This window comes from Chrysemys picta, chromosome 12 (genome assembly GCF_011386835.1).
Source record: "Chrysemys picta bellii isolate R12L10 chromosome 12, ASM1138683v2, whole genome shotgun sequence".
Lineage (NCBI taxonomy): Eukaryota > Metazoa > Chordata > Testudines > Emydidae > Chrysemys > Chrysemys picta.
The window spans coordinates 44476896-44492516 of NC_088802.1; the positions used below are offsets into that span (position 1 = coordinate 44476896).

General features: G+C 53.3%; 1 protein-coding gene and 1 long non-coding RNA gene across 4 annotated transcripts in view; one reads left to right on the forward strand and one right to left on the reverse strand.

Moving 5' to 3' along the window:
* The window catches only part of ACSF2 (acyl-CoA synthetase family member 2), a 51471-nt gene extending 40523 nt beyond the window's left edge, over positions 1 to 10948 (forward strand). For all 3 annotated transcript variants that reach the window (XM_008163938.4, XM_024101670.3, XM_065563506.1), the window contains 6 exons: positions 7737 to 7844; positions 7985 to 8136; positions 8751 to 8892; positions 10151 to 10261; positions 10545 to 10613; positions 10713 to 10948. In XM_008163938.4, the coding sequence (XP_008162160.2) occupies positions 7737 to 7844; positions 7985 to 8136; positions 8751 to 8892; positions 10151 to 10261; positions 10545 to 10613; positions 10713 to 10763 (633 nt within the window). In that variant the 3' untranslated portion in view covers positions 10764 to 10948. The remainder of the gene's footprint in view (positions 1 to 7736; positions 7845 to 7984; positions 8137 to 8750; positions 8893 to 10150; positions 10262 to 10544; positions 10614 to 10712) is intronic.
* Positions 10949 to 11650: 702 nt separating this feature from the next.
* On the reverse strand, positions 11651 to 15282 carry LOC103305806 (uncharacterized). Its single transcript, XR_002888160.3, has 3 exons — positions 15143 to 15282; positions 13847 to 13942; positions 11651 to 12529 (listed from the first exon to the last, which is right to left on the reverse strand). It is a non-coding gene; the product is annotated as an uncharacterized LOC103305806 (long non-coding RNA).
* Between the last annotated feature and the right edge of the window lie 339 nt (positions 15283 to 15621).

Genomic DNA, 15621 nt, shown 5'->3' on the forward strand with positions numbered 1-15621 from the left:
AGCACAGTGGGGCCCTGAATGCAATGGGCCAGGCAGTAATGCAGATGCAAGGGGACTGGCTGGCAGGGTTTATTTCCTCCCCAGAGAGGGTCTCGCGGTGCTGGGCACACCTCATACAGCCCATTTGGCCCAGCAGAGGTTAAATCTATGCCGTGCGCCTTCCAGTCGGAACACACCTACTGCGGGACAGGGCCTGGCCACTGCCGTCAGGGGAACGGAGTCTGGTCTCACGTTCCACTCCAATGCATATAAAAGTTTAATAAAAGGAAAATTCTTTCTGCTAATGTTTTTGACTCCCCTGCTTCAGTGAGCAGATTCCTGCGGGAGCCTGGGAGCAGGTTGGCGTCCTGCACAAGCTGGCACCGCGCCCAGCTGCTGGGAGGGGCCCATGGGCTCCCAGCTGTTTGTATTTGAGTGTCTTGCAGCCCGGCAGGCAGGAGCTGGGATTTACTCATTGAATTTCACAGCCCTTGACCAGGGATGAGTAAGGACTGAGCAGCAAACGGGCAATGAGCCCTAGAAGTTCACAGCTTGCCTGGTGCATGCCAGTGTCTCATGGGTGGCATGCGGTGTGGTGGTGACAACGGGTCTAGTGTTTAGTGTTCCTTTTGCTGGGGTCCCTGTTCGCCCCTGGCCCTCGGAGATCCCCCAGGACTGGCACTGCTGGGACAACTCAGAACCCGCACTCCCCTCTTGCTTAATTGCTTAACAGTTCTGCAAACATTTGCTGTTCTACAAAGAGCGTGAATCCGGTGCCTAGTAATTGACGAATGTCTGACTCTCCTCTGCTTCTCCGCAGAGGCCTTTGTGGGCTAAGCCAGTAAATACACAGCTTTTAAAAACAGGGTAAATATAGATTTAAGGTTTTTCTCTGGTGTCTCAGGGCAGGGCTGTTCTGGTGTCTTGTTTTAGCTCAAGGAGACAGTTGTGTCCCCTCCCCGCCCATGCTTTATTTTTATTAGCGTGTCTTCCTGCGTAGAACTTGATGCACTTGAAACATCCCACACTAAAAGAGCTCATTGTCCCATAAGCCAGTGTCCCCTGTGTGAGTTCGGCTCTGAGTCTGCGTTCACGCTGGTGTAAATCAGGAATAACTGCTGACCCCAGTAGGATTACTCTGGTGTAAGAGGGATGTGAGGCAAGGCCCTCTGTCTTAGCTGGAGGGAATAGCATAGGGCCAGATTCTTGCCAGCCTCTGTGTTGATGCACAGGGGGTTCCTCCCCCACTTTACACCCCTGCACAGTGGCGAGAGAGAGCAGGGCTATGGCTTCCCCTCCCCTCTGCAAAGGCCAGGAGAATGGGCAAGCGATGGAGCAGGGCGTATGGTGCACCTGCGGCAGAGCAGTACAGAGTGTGCTGTCTGGGAGCTCCTTGGGGCAGTTCTGGCTCCATCAGCCAGAATTCTGCTTAGTGACCCCGGTGCTGCGGAGCCCTCCGCCAGCCTGGGGAAGAACCTCGCCCTTAGTGATGATTGAGCTTCGGCTCCAGGGGCCTTCAGCACTCACAGGTTCAGAATCCAGCAGGGTGTTTGTCTGGGGTATTTGTGGGCGCCCGCCACGACCGTATCTAGAACCCAAAGCCGGGCACCCCTCACTGCAGTGCCTAGGGCTTGTGTTGGGCACCCCTCACTGCAGTGCCTAGGGATCGGGGCCTGCGTCGGGCATTCCTCACTGCAGTGCCTAGGGCTCTGGGCCTGCGTCGGGCACCCCTCACTGCAGTGCCTAGGGCTCTGGGCCTGTGTCGGGCACCCCTCACTGCAGTGCCTAGGGCTCTGGGCCTGTGTCGGGCACCCTCAAATGCCTGCTCCCTATCAGAGAGCTCCCCGCCCTGCACTTAGTGGCCAGCCACCACGAGACTGCTCCTTTCTGGTGGCTGTAGGCAAAGCAGCATCCTTCCCACATCCCATCCACCCACACTCTGCCAGCTCAGCTTCCTGCTGGCATCTTCCACCCGCCCAGCTGCCTTCCTCTCTGATCCCTGGCTTCTCTTCTCCACAGCTCCCTGATGCTCCCTGCCTGGCCCACTGAAGCCCCCCACCCAGCTCTCGCTCCATCCTTCACCCCACCATGCACCTGCGTGCTAGTCAGCCTGGACCTCAGAGATGTTGTGGGGGGGTCTCCCACTTCTGAATAGAATATCTTCTCCCGTGCTGCTCTCCCCACCCTGAGTGCCCCATTGTCCCCTTGCCACAACCCTCAACCTCCTCTAGCCTCTGATGGCCAAAATCCTCCCCTTTCCATTCCTGAATGTGACCCACAAGCCCCCAGGAATGGGAGTGGGGTTAAAGCTCTCGAGAGCAGGGATCTAACTGGGTGTCCTGGACCAAAGTCTCCTCTTCCCCGCCCCCAGCCCTCTTCGCTGAGCTGTGCAGAAGCGGGAAGGAGAGATGGATCCGAATGGTGGGTGGCCTTTAGGTTATACAGGCAGCCTTCAGATACCTTCCAAGCCAAGGGGGTTCTCTTGGGCTTTTCTGTCCCCCTCAGTCTCTCTGTGCTTTCTCTCCCTCACTGTGCGTTGTATTCCCCCCACCCCGGGTTGTCCTCTCCCCCTGGCAGGTCAATGGGTTAGTTGCATAGTGAAGGCATTTTTCAAGGTGTGGATAAAATACCAAGTAACTGTCATATGCCTCATTGCTGGCCAGTGAGCGGGACTTTCTGAAACTCTTGCCAGGCTGGAGAAATTCTTACGAGCCTCAAGAATGCTAATTGGCCTGGAAAGAAGAGAAACAGCTTGAACTCCAAACCACCAGGAGCAGTTTGTCCTGACTGTAAAATAACAGGAGGTTGATTTTCAGCAATGCAGGAAAGCAGCAATCGCCTATGTTGAGTCTGCCAGGCTGGTTTGGTTGCTGGTTTTGAAATGGCTGCTCTGGGGCAACGCGGTTATGCCACAGTGAGGACGTTGCATTGGCTATTTGGGGGATTCTTTGCGCCGGCTCAGACTGGGACTGTCTTGTGACTATCTGGATGGGTGGGATCTCCGGGAATATGGACACCTTTGGAGAATTGTCCTACAAGGCAAACTTGTTTGCTCCCTGATGTTGCGGCATAGAGATGCCAGGGTCGCTCTGGCAGCTAACGACATCACAGTGAAATGCAAGTTGGAACATATCCCGAAGTCGTTGTGGGGCAGTAAAATCAACCTGGATTTAAAATTTGGGATGGAGGGGCAACTCCGCAGAACTCGGCTATGCCCAGTGCCAAGGCCAGCAGAGCTAGGTTCCATCTCCCCAGTGAACATTTGAATGAGACAAGAAGGATGATGAGTTAAGGACCGTTTGGAGCTAGCTGCCAAGGGAGGGTCTGGAATCGACTTCAGTTGAGATCTTCAGAGCTAGACAAAACATCCGGCATTGATTTAGGATAATGAAATCCATCCTCTGGGTCACGGGGGGCTGGACTGGCAGAGCCAGCATGAGAGCCCTCAGCACTTCCTTTGGTTTGTTGTTTGACTTTCTGTTGTTTGTTACACCCTCTTTGCCGCCTGAAAATCACTACTTTTCTCAGCCAATTCCTCCCTTCTCTCTGGGGCCAAGGTGGTGGTTTCTCCCTGTGTTGCTAAGGGAACTGAAACGAGCATGTCTTTGGCGTTCTGTTGGTGTCCCGATATCATCATGCAGCCCCAGCACTATTGTGTAACTGCTGCAGAGCCAGCTGGGGGAGCACAATGGTTTTGTCCCTCCACTTGCCCCCAACCAATAGAATAATAGGTTGCAATTACAGAGTACTGTTATCTGAGGACCCCCCTGGTGCTCTAGGGCCCTGATCTCTACTCCAGTCCTACCCCAATGGAACTCCATTTTGAGTAACACAATGATGAATCAGGCCCTGTACTTGCAACCTATCAGCATCATTTGATGGCAAAAGGGAGTGAGTGTTTTTATCCCCATTGTACAGATGGGCAAACTGAGGCACAAATAGGTGACTTGATGTGCCCAATGTTGCCCAGCCGGGAAAAGAACCCAGGCATCCTGACTCCCAGTTCTATGCACTGGACCACTCTGCCTCTCAAATGTTCACTGCTGAGACTGGAGCAGGGTTTATTATTTTTTAAACAGTGTTGCCTGATCCACACTGGCCAATATTTATACAGTGTTAGCTGGAAATGTTTGAAAACCCTGTTTAAAACAAAACACCGTTCTGCTAAGATACAGTAGTTTTCATTCCCAGTTTAGGCAAAGACTCAGAATTCACAGAGAAGCTGTCATTTTAAAATGACACTTAGCATTTCTGAGCTAATCCAGGGGGTGATCAGGTTGCTGAAGGCTGATGCGAGTTCAATCCTTGAGGGGGCCGTTGGGGATTGGTCCTGCTTTGAGCAGGGGGTTGGACTAGATGACCTCCTGAGGTCCCTTCCAACCTGATATTCTGTGACTTCTGTGAGTGATTCAGGGTCCCGTGCAGCCCTACCAGGGTTTACGATCAGCTATATTATTGTATTCGCTATAGCTCCCTTCAAGGCAGAGAATCCCAGGGACAAGGTGACTTCTCTATCGCTTGAAGACTTTCAGTCAAGATTAGAGATGCTCTAGCTCAAACAGAAGTTATGGGCTTGATGCAGACATTACTGGGTGAGGTTCTCTGGCCTGGGTTATGCAGGAGGTCAGACTAGATTATCCTAGGAGTCTCTTCTAGCATTGAAAAATCTATAAATCCCCAAGGACGTCTTCAAACCTAAATTGACATATGTCTTTTATACAAGTATCATTTTTTTCCACCAATGACATGCAGCCACCTCTGGGGTGGAACACAGCAGCTGTTTGACTGCATACAGCACCCACGCCACAACAGTTTGGGAAAGAAAGTAAAGGATATTGCAATGAACCTGCTGGCTCATTAACAGGCACTGTGTTATTCCCTACTTGGTCTGCAGCAGAAGGCTCCATAATCCCCAGAGTACAGGCAAGGAAAGAGCTACCTGGGGTCAGAGGGGACCAAGTTCTGGGGAAGCTGGAAGCTGGGTGAGAACAGAAGCAGCAGGCCCTGAACACCAGCCTGGTAGCTGGCTGTGGGGACAAGGCCTGGCCTCAGGCAGCCGGGCAGGTGGGATGGGAAGGCTGAGAGCTGGACAGAAACACCTCTGTACCTGGCCAGCAGCCACAGCAGGAGGTTAGAGGGCAGCAGCCTAAAGGCGGAGGGACAGTGTGCGGGGTCTCCGAGACTCCTAGTACCCTGGCACTTGATTGCCCCGAGGGGCTGAGTTGAGAACTGCTGGTTTATCTTTGGTAGCTTTAAGCACTGTGACCAGGGGATTTACACCTTGGGTTTCTAGCAGCGGTAATAAAGCGACCTCTCTGACTCACGGGCAGCACCCCCGCAGTGAGCAGTAACCCACAGCAGTGAGTCTACAGACTCCGGGGCTTGGGGGCTCACGCAACAGTGCTAAAATCAGTCGTGTGGACATTCAGGCAGGCTCTGAAGCCTGTAGGCTAGAGCAGTGGTTCTCAAACTTTTGTACTTGTGACCCCTTTCACGTAGCAAGGCTCTGAGTCCAACCCCCCCTTATACATTAAAAACACTTTTAACTATATTTAACACCATTATAAATGCTGGAGGCAAAGCAGGGTTGGGGTGGAGGCTGACAGCTCGCAGCCCCCCATGTAATAACCTTGTGACCCCCGAGGGGTCCCGACCCCCCACTTTGAGAACCCCTGGGCTAGAGCCTGGCGAGCCGAGCGCTTGGAGCGTGCACGCCTCTGAGCTCGAACACAGAGCGGGTTCCCAGACACGTAGAAGGGAATGGGGCAGCACTCCACTCCTGGTGACACCTGGCACTGGGGCCAGGTGCTCTGTTGTATCCAATTGAAATTGCAGGGGGGTTAGGGAGGCAGAAAGTAGTGTCCCAGAATTTGGCCGGAACTCTTGGACTAATACCCCAGCCCTTACCAGAGAGTGCAGTGGGGCTTTCAATAAGCGTTGAAGACCTTGGTTTTATGTCTTATTAGTAAAATGGGGCACAGGTCCAGCCAAAGAGCTCTCTCATCTAGTGGGTGGGAGAGAAGTCCTTGTTAACCATTCAGCATTGCAGGTTTCCTCCTGGCTGTTAAACCATGGTTAGGTCTGGCAGGAAAGGGGATGTTCACAGTCGCTCCCATTGTGTTTCTGGGCTGCACTTTTCAGCAGGATGGCCACTGCAATGTCCGGGAGACAATCCCCTCCACATTGCACCTAAAGAAGAGGCTTCCCCTGGAGAATCCATCCCAGATGTTACACTGACCTCTGCACCCAGTGTTCAAAAACGACTAGTGGTCGGGTGCCCAACCTGAGTCACCTTAAAAACTCTTGATTTTCAGAAAGGGCTGAGCGCTTACCCTCCAAAACACAGGCCCATTTAAGGCATCTCCAGTTGGACCGCCCCAAAACAAGGCATCTCAAATTCCTTGTGCAAATGGTGGCCTGGAAGGTGAGCGAGTGCTGTGTGGAGACCCATGCAGTGCAGAAGCTACACCGTGCCCTTGGGAGGGGTGTCAACAGCGGCTATCAAATCTGGGACCGCTGGATCGAACGCCACTGCCAGGACTGGGTCTGTTCACAAAGGCTGTAGCAGGCTTATCAATTGCTATATGTAGCCCACCCACCATTAGAGGAGCACAGCACCAAAGGAAATCAGTAAAGCTCCAATATGGAGCTCATTGTCGCATCTCAATGCTATAATTTAAGGGGGTCTCTGTAGCCGGAGACACAAGAGCCACCCACAAGATCTGAAATGCCAAATGTTATTCAAAGCTTCACAGATGTACCTTTCACAGTTTATTCCTGGTGATAGGAGCTTCTGACCTTGCAAATGTACAAACTGTTGAGATGAACAATAAAGCTGGAATTTTCCTTGATGGAAGGAAAGGGATCAACAAGGGTGTCAGAACCCACAGCTAAGTTAGCTTTCCAGGGGCCCTTGTCATAGCACGGTGGGTCTGCCCCACTGGGATGCTTTATGTTTGCAAATGCAGCTGCACTGAGAGTTCCAGGCTGTCTCCTGATGCCTTGATTAGGGGGCCAGGGATGCTGATGTCCATGCAAAAAGGATTGAAGTAAACCTTTGTGCTCACAGATTGAGAGTGTGGTTGTCACCAACAGGGGCCTGGCCTGGGACTCTTTCAGGGCAAACTCTTCCCAGGTGCCAGGGAGTGGTGTCCAAAGTGTACTATTTTGCATGGCAGATTCAAGGTGAATCCTGCACAGCGAGAGTGGATGGTCATGGGGACACAACCAGAGAGAGAAGCTTGGGGACAGGAGTCTCAGGTCAGACAGGGATAGCAGGGAGCACACAGAACAGGGCTTTGTGAGAAGTAGCAGAGGCAGGAAAGACCATGTGAGACCAGAGGGTGGGGAGGCAGCATCTGTGATCCTGCATGAAAGGCAAGTGAGTTGTGAGAGTCACTGTCATTCCAGCAGGTCTTGGGAGATAGGGAGGTTTTGAACATTGGTAGGGTTGCTGTGGGGGAGCAGAAGCAGGACCATGGCAGGTGGGTCCAGTCTCATTGTTCTTTGTCCTCTTGTCCCTTGGGGGGAGCTTTTCAGTACTGTCTTCGGTGGTAGTAATATCTGGAGCTACCCTGACGTACACCTGAAGATGGGAGCATTCGCCTGGTGACCCATGACTTGTGAAGAACTCCTGCATCCCCAATGTCTTCCCCTGTACTGACTGCTAGTTTCCTCCACCTTCGCAGTAGAACTTGGTTGTTTCTGTTTCCCAGCAGAGTCCCTGATGCATATCCCCCCCACCTGTGTGTTTGCAGGTTGCCTATGGGACCACAGAGAACAGCCCTGTCACCTTCATGGGATTCCCACAGGACAACATCTCCCAGAGAACTGAGACGGTGGGGTGCATCTTCCCCCACACAGAGGTGAACTTTATCTTCCCCACCTACCCTAGCTTTACAGTCCCCAGCAGAGCACCGCTGCTGTTGCCCTTCCTCACTCCTTGAGCTGCAGCCAGCATGGGGCTTGCACTGTGCCTGAAGAGCCTGGCTCTCTTGTGTCGCAGGCAAAGATTGAGGATCCTGAAACCGGGGAGATTGCCGCTCTGAACAGCCCCGGGGAACTCCAGATTCGAGGCTACTGCGTCATGCTGGGCTACTGGGAAGACCCCGCCAGAACCAACGAAGTGATCACTGATGACAGATGGTACAAGACTGGGTGAGTTTGGGAACTATATAGAATCCGCTCTTTCCCCTTTTACCTCTGTTCTGGAGGGAGGGCGCAGGTATATGGCATTGGCTGAGAATGGATGTGTCTGAGTGGGAAGCAAGAACTTCTAGTAACAGGCCAGAATCCGCCCTAGTGGCAGCATGGCCAAATCCATGAACTTCAGTGGAGTCAGACCAGTTTACACCTGGGCAGAATTTGGCCCATAGCGTTTAGTACAAACCACTACTGGAGACAGGACCCTGCACTAGATGGATCTTTGCACGGTCCCCATGAAATAACCAGGTGCGGATGGGGGTGGGGAACGTAGAGAAAGGGAGGGGAATGAAAGGAATTCCAGTTTAGACTGAGTTCTGATGCAGGTTCCTGGAAGTAAGAGTTATTGGGAACCCTTTGATCCCTGCATGAGAATCTCCTCTTGGTGCATCCTCTACGAACTGGATGGTTGGAAAGTCTAACCTCCTGCTGGTCAGGATTAAGAGCTGTAGGCTCTGAACATGCCAGTGGGAAGACTCCCTCTGGTCTGATTGGATGGATGAGCCATTCTCCAGCCAGCTGGGAGATCTGGACCGAGGGCTATGGAGTTGACTCGGGTGTTGTTTCAGGGACATTGCTGTCCTGGACAAGCACGGCTACTGCAAAATTGTAGGTCGTTGCAAGGACATGATTATCCGTGGAGGGGAGAACATTTACCCAGCAGAACTCGAGCAGTTTCTACACACCCACCCCAAGATTGAGGAGGTGCAGGTGAGCATGGTGGGGTGGGGGTAACGGGCATGCTGCCATCCAGGACATTTGTCAGGAGCCTGTTTGCTTTCATCCATGCTCAACTTTTCACCTAGCTGGCGATCTCGAATACAGGGGGAGGATGACTTTGTGCTTAAAATCCAAGAGTGAGAGTAGAGCTCCTGAGTTTGGTTCCTGTCTTTGTCACCTCCTCATTGGAAGCTTGGGCAAAATCCCTGCGCTCCAATTCCCTGTCTGCCAAGCAGGAGAGTAACTCTTCCTTTCCTCACATTCTAAGCTCACAGCCATCTGGAAAGTGCTGTAAAATCCGCCGAGGGAAGGCCTTACAGAAGGGCACGTTATCATTAACCACAAATTATGAACCTAGAAATCAGAATGGACTCACTTCCTGTGCTGAGTCACTGCGGGGAGGAGTTGCACGGAGGGTTCCATTGTCTAGCCAGTAAGAAGTAGGATGCAGCTCTGGCCAGCTGCTCCCAAACTGCTGGGAACATCATCCAGTTCTCATGACAAACCACACCTGGGTGTGCTCGCTGCACGACCGGTTGTTGTTTAACCCATAAATAATCCAGTTCTTTAATTACTGCTGCGTTTGCTCCAGCATCTCAGTGCAGTAACCCCAATACGGAAGGGCTGCACTTTCCGGGGCTTTGGGTCACTGCCTTGGGAGTCGGCACAATCTCTGTGTGTCTGGAATTTCAGGATGTTGGCTTGGGATGGTGAATGGTGGGAGGGGAGACAGGGAAATTGTGCAACCAAACTCGAGGGGAATCACTTAGGGGAAATCCAGCTCCTATGTGGAATGATCTGACCTTCCTAGCTCGGTACGGAGTGGGCCTGTAACCTTAGCCATGATAGGGTTTTGTTGGGGAGTGTGTACGGGGGTAGGGAACAGAGCTAATAAGCTTTGCCCTTCTGTGACCCCTTTTATCTGAGGATCTCAAAGCACTCCAATTAATTAAGCCTCACAGCTGTCCCTCTGAGGCAGGGAACCCATTTACACATGGGGAAATGGAGGTACAGAGAAGGTTGCCAGGCCTGGGAATAGAACCCAGAAGGCCTTGCTCTGAGTCCACTTTTCTAATGACTGGAGCACAGTGCCTCAGCCAGGAAAACAAAGTGAGAGCCGAGGGTGGGGACAGAGCACGGACCCGAGGGAGGGATAAGGAGCATCCATTAGGGAAGGGAAGGGACCAGATGACTCTTGGGAGAAGAGCACTTCCTAGAACTGATGTGTTCCTCCCTCCCTCCAAACCAGGTGATTGGCGTGAAGGACCCGCGAATGGGAGAAGAGATCTGTGCCTGCATCAGAGTGAAGGCCGGGCAGGAGTGCACGGCGGAGGAAATTAAAGCCTTCTGCAAAGGGAAGGTAGGATCTCCCCATCCATTCCCAGGCCGTGCCCACGTTTGCTTTGCTTTTCTCAGTAACTCCGCATATTAAGGGCCTGATCCCCAGTTGGCGTAAATCGCCTCAGTTCCATGGAAGTCAGTGAAGTCCTCTACACCCACTGGGGATCGGGCCTGAAACCGGTCCCATGTATTCCTGACATGAGCAGTGACTGCCATAACGCTGCCCTTTGTAACCAGGGGTGATAGACGATGCCCTGTCTGCTGTTACTTTCAGGCTGTAGCTGTTGGCTCTCTCGTTTCAGATCTCTCACTTCAAGATCCCTCGGTACATAGTGTTCATGAAGAAATATCCACTCACCGTCTCAGGGAAGGTAAGGGACAGCCCATGGACCAGGGTGCTGGGGCGCTGGGGACTAGCTTCCCCTGGCTGTCTCTCCTCTGACTCTCTCTCCTCCATGCTCCAACTCCAGATTCAGAAATACAAGTTGAGAGAGCAGATGGAGAAGCAACTTCTGTTCTGAACACAAAGGTGGAGGATCGAAGAGAAGCACGAATGGATCCACCTCGGCCAGTCTGGTGTCTCTGCATCCACACCAAGCCAAGAACAGCAGCTGGGAGCTGGTTCCCTGCCCCCACCACCCCGTTATACGGCTGGCTACCTGAAGTCAGCCTGGTGATGCTGTCAATTAAAACAAAGAAAACCCTTCTTTTTCTAACTGAGAGTTTTTCATAAAGAATCAGAACAGTGGGGGGAGGAAGGATGGAGACCAAAGGAGGGGGCATCCAGACAACTAGGTTCTACTCCTGACAGCCACTCCTTTGATATGGCCTCTGCAGGACTCTCTAATCTGTGTATGTCTCATGATGAGTCTTCCCTACCTTCCAGGGGGCTGCAAAGTGCTTTGAGATCCCGCGGTGGGCGAGGCTAGAGAAATACAAATGATTCATGTTTAAATATTTAAAAGGTTCTGCCCCATAAGGGCCTGAGGCTGTTGTAGGCCACCTATGCTTCAATTCCCTGGCAAAAAAAAAAACCCAGGGTAGCTGCGTCACTCGGAAGGAAGGTGAGACTAGATTTCCTGGGTGATATGATGCTGCCCTGGACCTGCTGCTGTCCAAAGAGTGAGGATCTGAATCAGGAGAAAGGGCTTTAGGAAGAGCCAGCCAAGTTCTGCCTCCTTCTGCCCTTCCTCGGCGCTCAGGGGATGTCCTCGTGAACAGCAAACGGGGCCCGAGCCTCCCAGGTATTTAGACTCCTAACCTCCATTGAACTCAGTGTGGGTTAGGAGCTGACCTACGTTGGAGGATTAGGGCCCCGTTCCCTGCAGCTGAATGGAAGGGATGGAGTCAGAGGACTGTTTCTGTTCCCAGCCCTCCCCTGGGTGTTTTGAAGTGACATGAAACTCAATTCGATCTCACAACCGTTTATTTCTGCCTGGAAAAGAAGCTCATTAGACACTGTACAGAAATGCCAAAAGATCCATCCCGTCGGAAGCACGAGACAGAGCGTGCCCGGGACGGTGGTTTTACGGGAGTTATTTGGCGCCTCCCAACCATGAAACACTGAGCAGAGGGGCAGCGGGCCGAAGCTCTTCTTCCGCTCCGTGCACAATGTCCCACTCCAGCTGGAGATCAGATAGACGACCGATGACGATGATCCTGCACCACTGGCCTTCCCTTCTCCCTGCTGCTTGCTGGGCGTGTGCTGTGGCAGAGCCGTATGGATTCATAACACTTTCTAAAGAGCTCTGCTAGGGCCATCCTTGAACTCCTCCCAGGACCTGGAGCACACTGAATCGTAGAGTGGAGAAAACCATGCTCCAGAAAGGACCCCGAGTTCTCTTTGCTGTTAAAGTTGAGGCATTTCCGCTCGCTTTTCCACTGCAGAACTGCTGGATTCGGTCACAGGAGGGAGCCTCTGGGCCAGCCCCTCGCAGTTCCCGTTTCTTACGGAATGTGTAGAAGTCCGGAGTCGCTGCTGGTTGTAAGGTGCAGTCTCTTGCTCCGACTGCAGGGATGGATGGGGCAAAGCTAATGCCTGTTGGAACTGGCCTACCCAATGCCCAAGCACTCTGCTAGGGGGCAAGGATAGTCTAACCTCTTCTTTCTCCCCAGTCCAATGTCAGAGACACACACGCAGGGAGGAGCAGCGAGAGCAGGAGAAGGGAGATGGGTCAGTGGATCCTTCATTTGTTTCCCAGGGGTCTTAAGTCTCACAGCTGTAAAGTGGGCTCTACCCATGGAAGCAGATCCCCAGAATGAAATATCTGAGGTTCCTGCTTTTCATCTGAAAGAAAACAAATATGACACTTTGTTTCAAACCCAGAAGCTTTGGACTGGCAGTGCTGTGGGTCTAGCGGTGCATGTGAGTGTGTGATATGTATATGGGTGAGAGATGGGTGGAGACACCCACCAATAAATAAACACTATTTATTGGTGGGTGTTTCCACCAGGGACAGCTCTAACTTTTTTGCCGCCCCAGGCAAAAAAGAAGAGCACCGCCCTGCCCTAACACCCTCCCCCCCCCCGAGTGCCGTGTCACCGACCCCCCCACCCTCCCCAGTGCTGCGCCGGGCCGCCGAAACCCCTGCCCCCACCCAAGCGCCTCGCCGGGCCGCCCAAACCCTCGGAGCACCTCGCTGGGCCGCCCAAACCCCCGGAGCACCGCGCCGCACCGGGCTGCCCAAACCCCCGGAGCCCCGCGCCGAGCCAGGCCGTCCAAACCCCCGCCCCCCCCCCCAGCGCTGCGCCGCGCTGCCGAAGCCCCCGCCCTCCCCAGCGCCGCACCACCAAAACAAAACAAAAAAAACCTCGAGCGCCCCCCCCGCGAACAAAAACAAAAACACCGCGAGCGCCCCCCACCACCCCAACATTGGCCGCCCCTTATAAGGTGCCGCCCCAAGCACGTGCTTGGTCGGCTGGTGCCTGGAGCCGGCCCTGGTTTCCACCCATTTAACTGGAGGTGGAACATGTGCCATTTCCAGCCTGCTCTTGTTGCTGCATTCCTTGGCCAGCAGGGAGCGCTGACGTGCAGCATGCACTCCCTTCACCTGTGGGGCAAGGCGCTTTGAATAGTCTCCCCCACTGAACCTCTGACAGTGGTGTTGGTTGCGGAGATGCACTTCTCCTTTATTCCTAGTTCCTAAGTCAGACCGTTCCCGTGGTAGGCGCACAGAATTCATTGCCCTGGGTGTGTGTTACACAGAGGGGGCTGAGTATAACCCAGGATGGTAATGACTCAGAATCAATAACATCCTAGCAAAGATAGGGCAGATCTACAGTCCTGCCATCAAAGGAAACAGAGAGAAGGGAGGTGAGCTAATTTAATCTTTCACTGGACCAATTGCTGTTGGTGAAAGAGGCCAACTGTTGAGAAGTTGGTCCAGTAAAAGATATTCCCTCACCCACCTTGTCTCTTGAATATCCCGGGCCCAACACGATGACACCAACAGTGCAAACAATCAAAGGAAATCACACTTCTCACAGTGTGAACGCGGTGGTGGGGAAGGAGGTAGCTCATGAGAGGAATGCTCCCCAGTACCCCTTTCATCGCAGTGCATTTGGCACAGTTCTCGTGTTTGATGGAAGCGCGCTGTATACTCACTAGGCTAGTGCACCCCCTGGTGATTGATGGAACAAAACGGTAGGAAAGATCGTCCAGGCATTGATAAGAAGGAATACGAGGAACCATTGTGTTACCCTGCAATAAATACATCAATAATTGATTACAATCGGCAAACCAGCTACCTGTAAAACCTGCTACCCACCCCACACACACTTCTCTCCCCGTAGCCTGGGACATCTCAAACAGGCCTTCATATCTATGCAGCAGAGCGGCATTGCCAGGAGCCTCAGTAACATGGTGCCAGTTTGCGTGAGTTCTATCTGAAGCCAACATCTAGCAACCCCCCCCTCACTGGCACACTGTTCTTCTCCCACGAGATGGAGCCATGTGAGCTGTGCTCAGGTATTCCAGCAAGGGGACCTCAGGGTTTATGTGGCTGTAGTGCCAGCCTGGTAGACCCAGACATGGAAGTTCTCTTTACCTACAGACCAGCTACAGAGTGGGCAGCAGCAATGCCTGCCCTCCCATAGCATCTTCCCAATGGGCCGCTCTCTGCCCACCTCTAGGTCCTAGTCCCTGGCCCTTGACCACGACTGGGACAGTCAGAGCAGGAGCCAGAGGCGGGAGGCAAGGCAAAGGTCAGAGGTGGGCTCGGCTATTCAGAGTCCAGGGACCGGGAAGGCAAGAACCAGGAGCGTGGCAGAGAACCAGGGACAAGTTGGGAAGGCAGAGCTCAGGAGTCAGGCACCGTAGGCAGGGGCTGATGGAGCAGCCAGCTAGGAATTCTCCCAGTTGCAGACAACTTGCTCTGTCTCTTTCTGGCATAACTAGCGCACCCGACCCAATCCTCCACTCAGCTTCTGGGGATGGGGGGATCGTTAGTGGAGCATAAGGCCTTAGGCCTCCCAGTTCTCCAGTCACTAGCAGAGCTATTGAGCAGTGGGGCGGATGCAGCAGCCGCCTGGGTTCGGGACCCAGATCCTCACGCCATCAGCAATTCAACAGCAGCCGTCATTGCCAGTTGTGAAGCTGTTTCCTTTGAAGTGGACACCGGACAGAGCCCACTCGCTCCTTCCACATAGGCCTCCCGCCAGCCACCATACGGGAGTAGCGTTTTGTCACTAATCCTCTGAGCTGGATCTGAACCCAGGGCCTAGAGCGGAAGGCTGTGTGTGCCGTTACCCATCTCCAGATCCCCTCCCCATCCAGCAGCTTCCCCCCTGTGTGAGCACACCGAGACTACCAAACGCCAGGAGAGTGCACTGGTTCCTGTCCTCCCTGCACCGTCTCCCTCTCCCGCCGGGGGTCAGAGCCCAGTTCTCAGCATACACTCACCTGGCGGGAAGCAACAAAGCTCTCAGGCTGAAGTGCTGCTGTCTCCTCTCTCTCGCCCTCTCCAGCTGTTTGGTGCATCTTTTCTTTTTATAGAGCTATCCCCGCAGGAGGAAATTCCAAGCTGGCCTCAGCAGTTTCAGGCTGAGTCAAAGACGGACGTGTCACATCACAGAGAGGCTGGAAGGCATCCGGAGCTGATCCTGCTGCAACTTCTCTTTTTCAAGTGTTTTTTCCCCTCTTCCGCAGCAATAATTAATTTCTCCAGAGCTATGAAGAGAACAAGCCCTAAAAACAACCGCACAACTCCTTGAGCTGGTGCTGAGGAAAGGATATGACACAGCTGCCTTGGGGGCTGGGAAACTTCCTCACACCAGGCTCCCTTGAGTCAGGGTGAAATGTCCTGGGTGCAACTGAGGGCAGAAGCAGAGATACTCAGTGACTAGGGGAGCAGGGGTCAGGGGCTGGGGCTACCTGGAGTC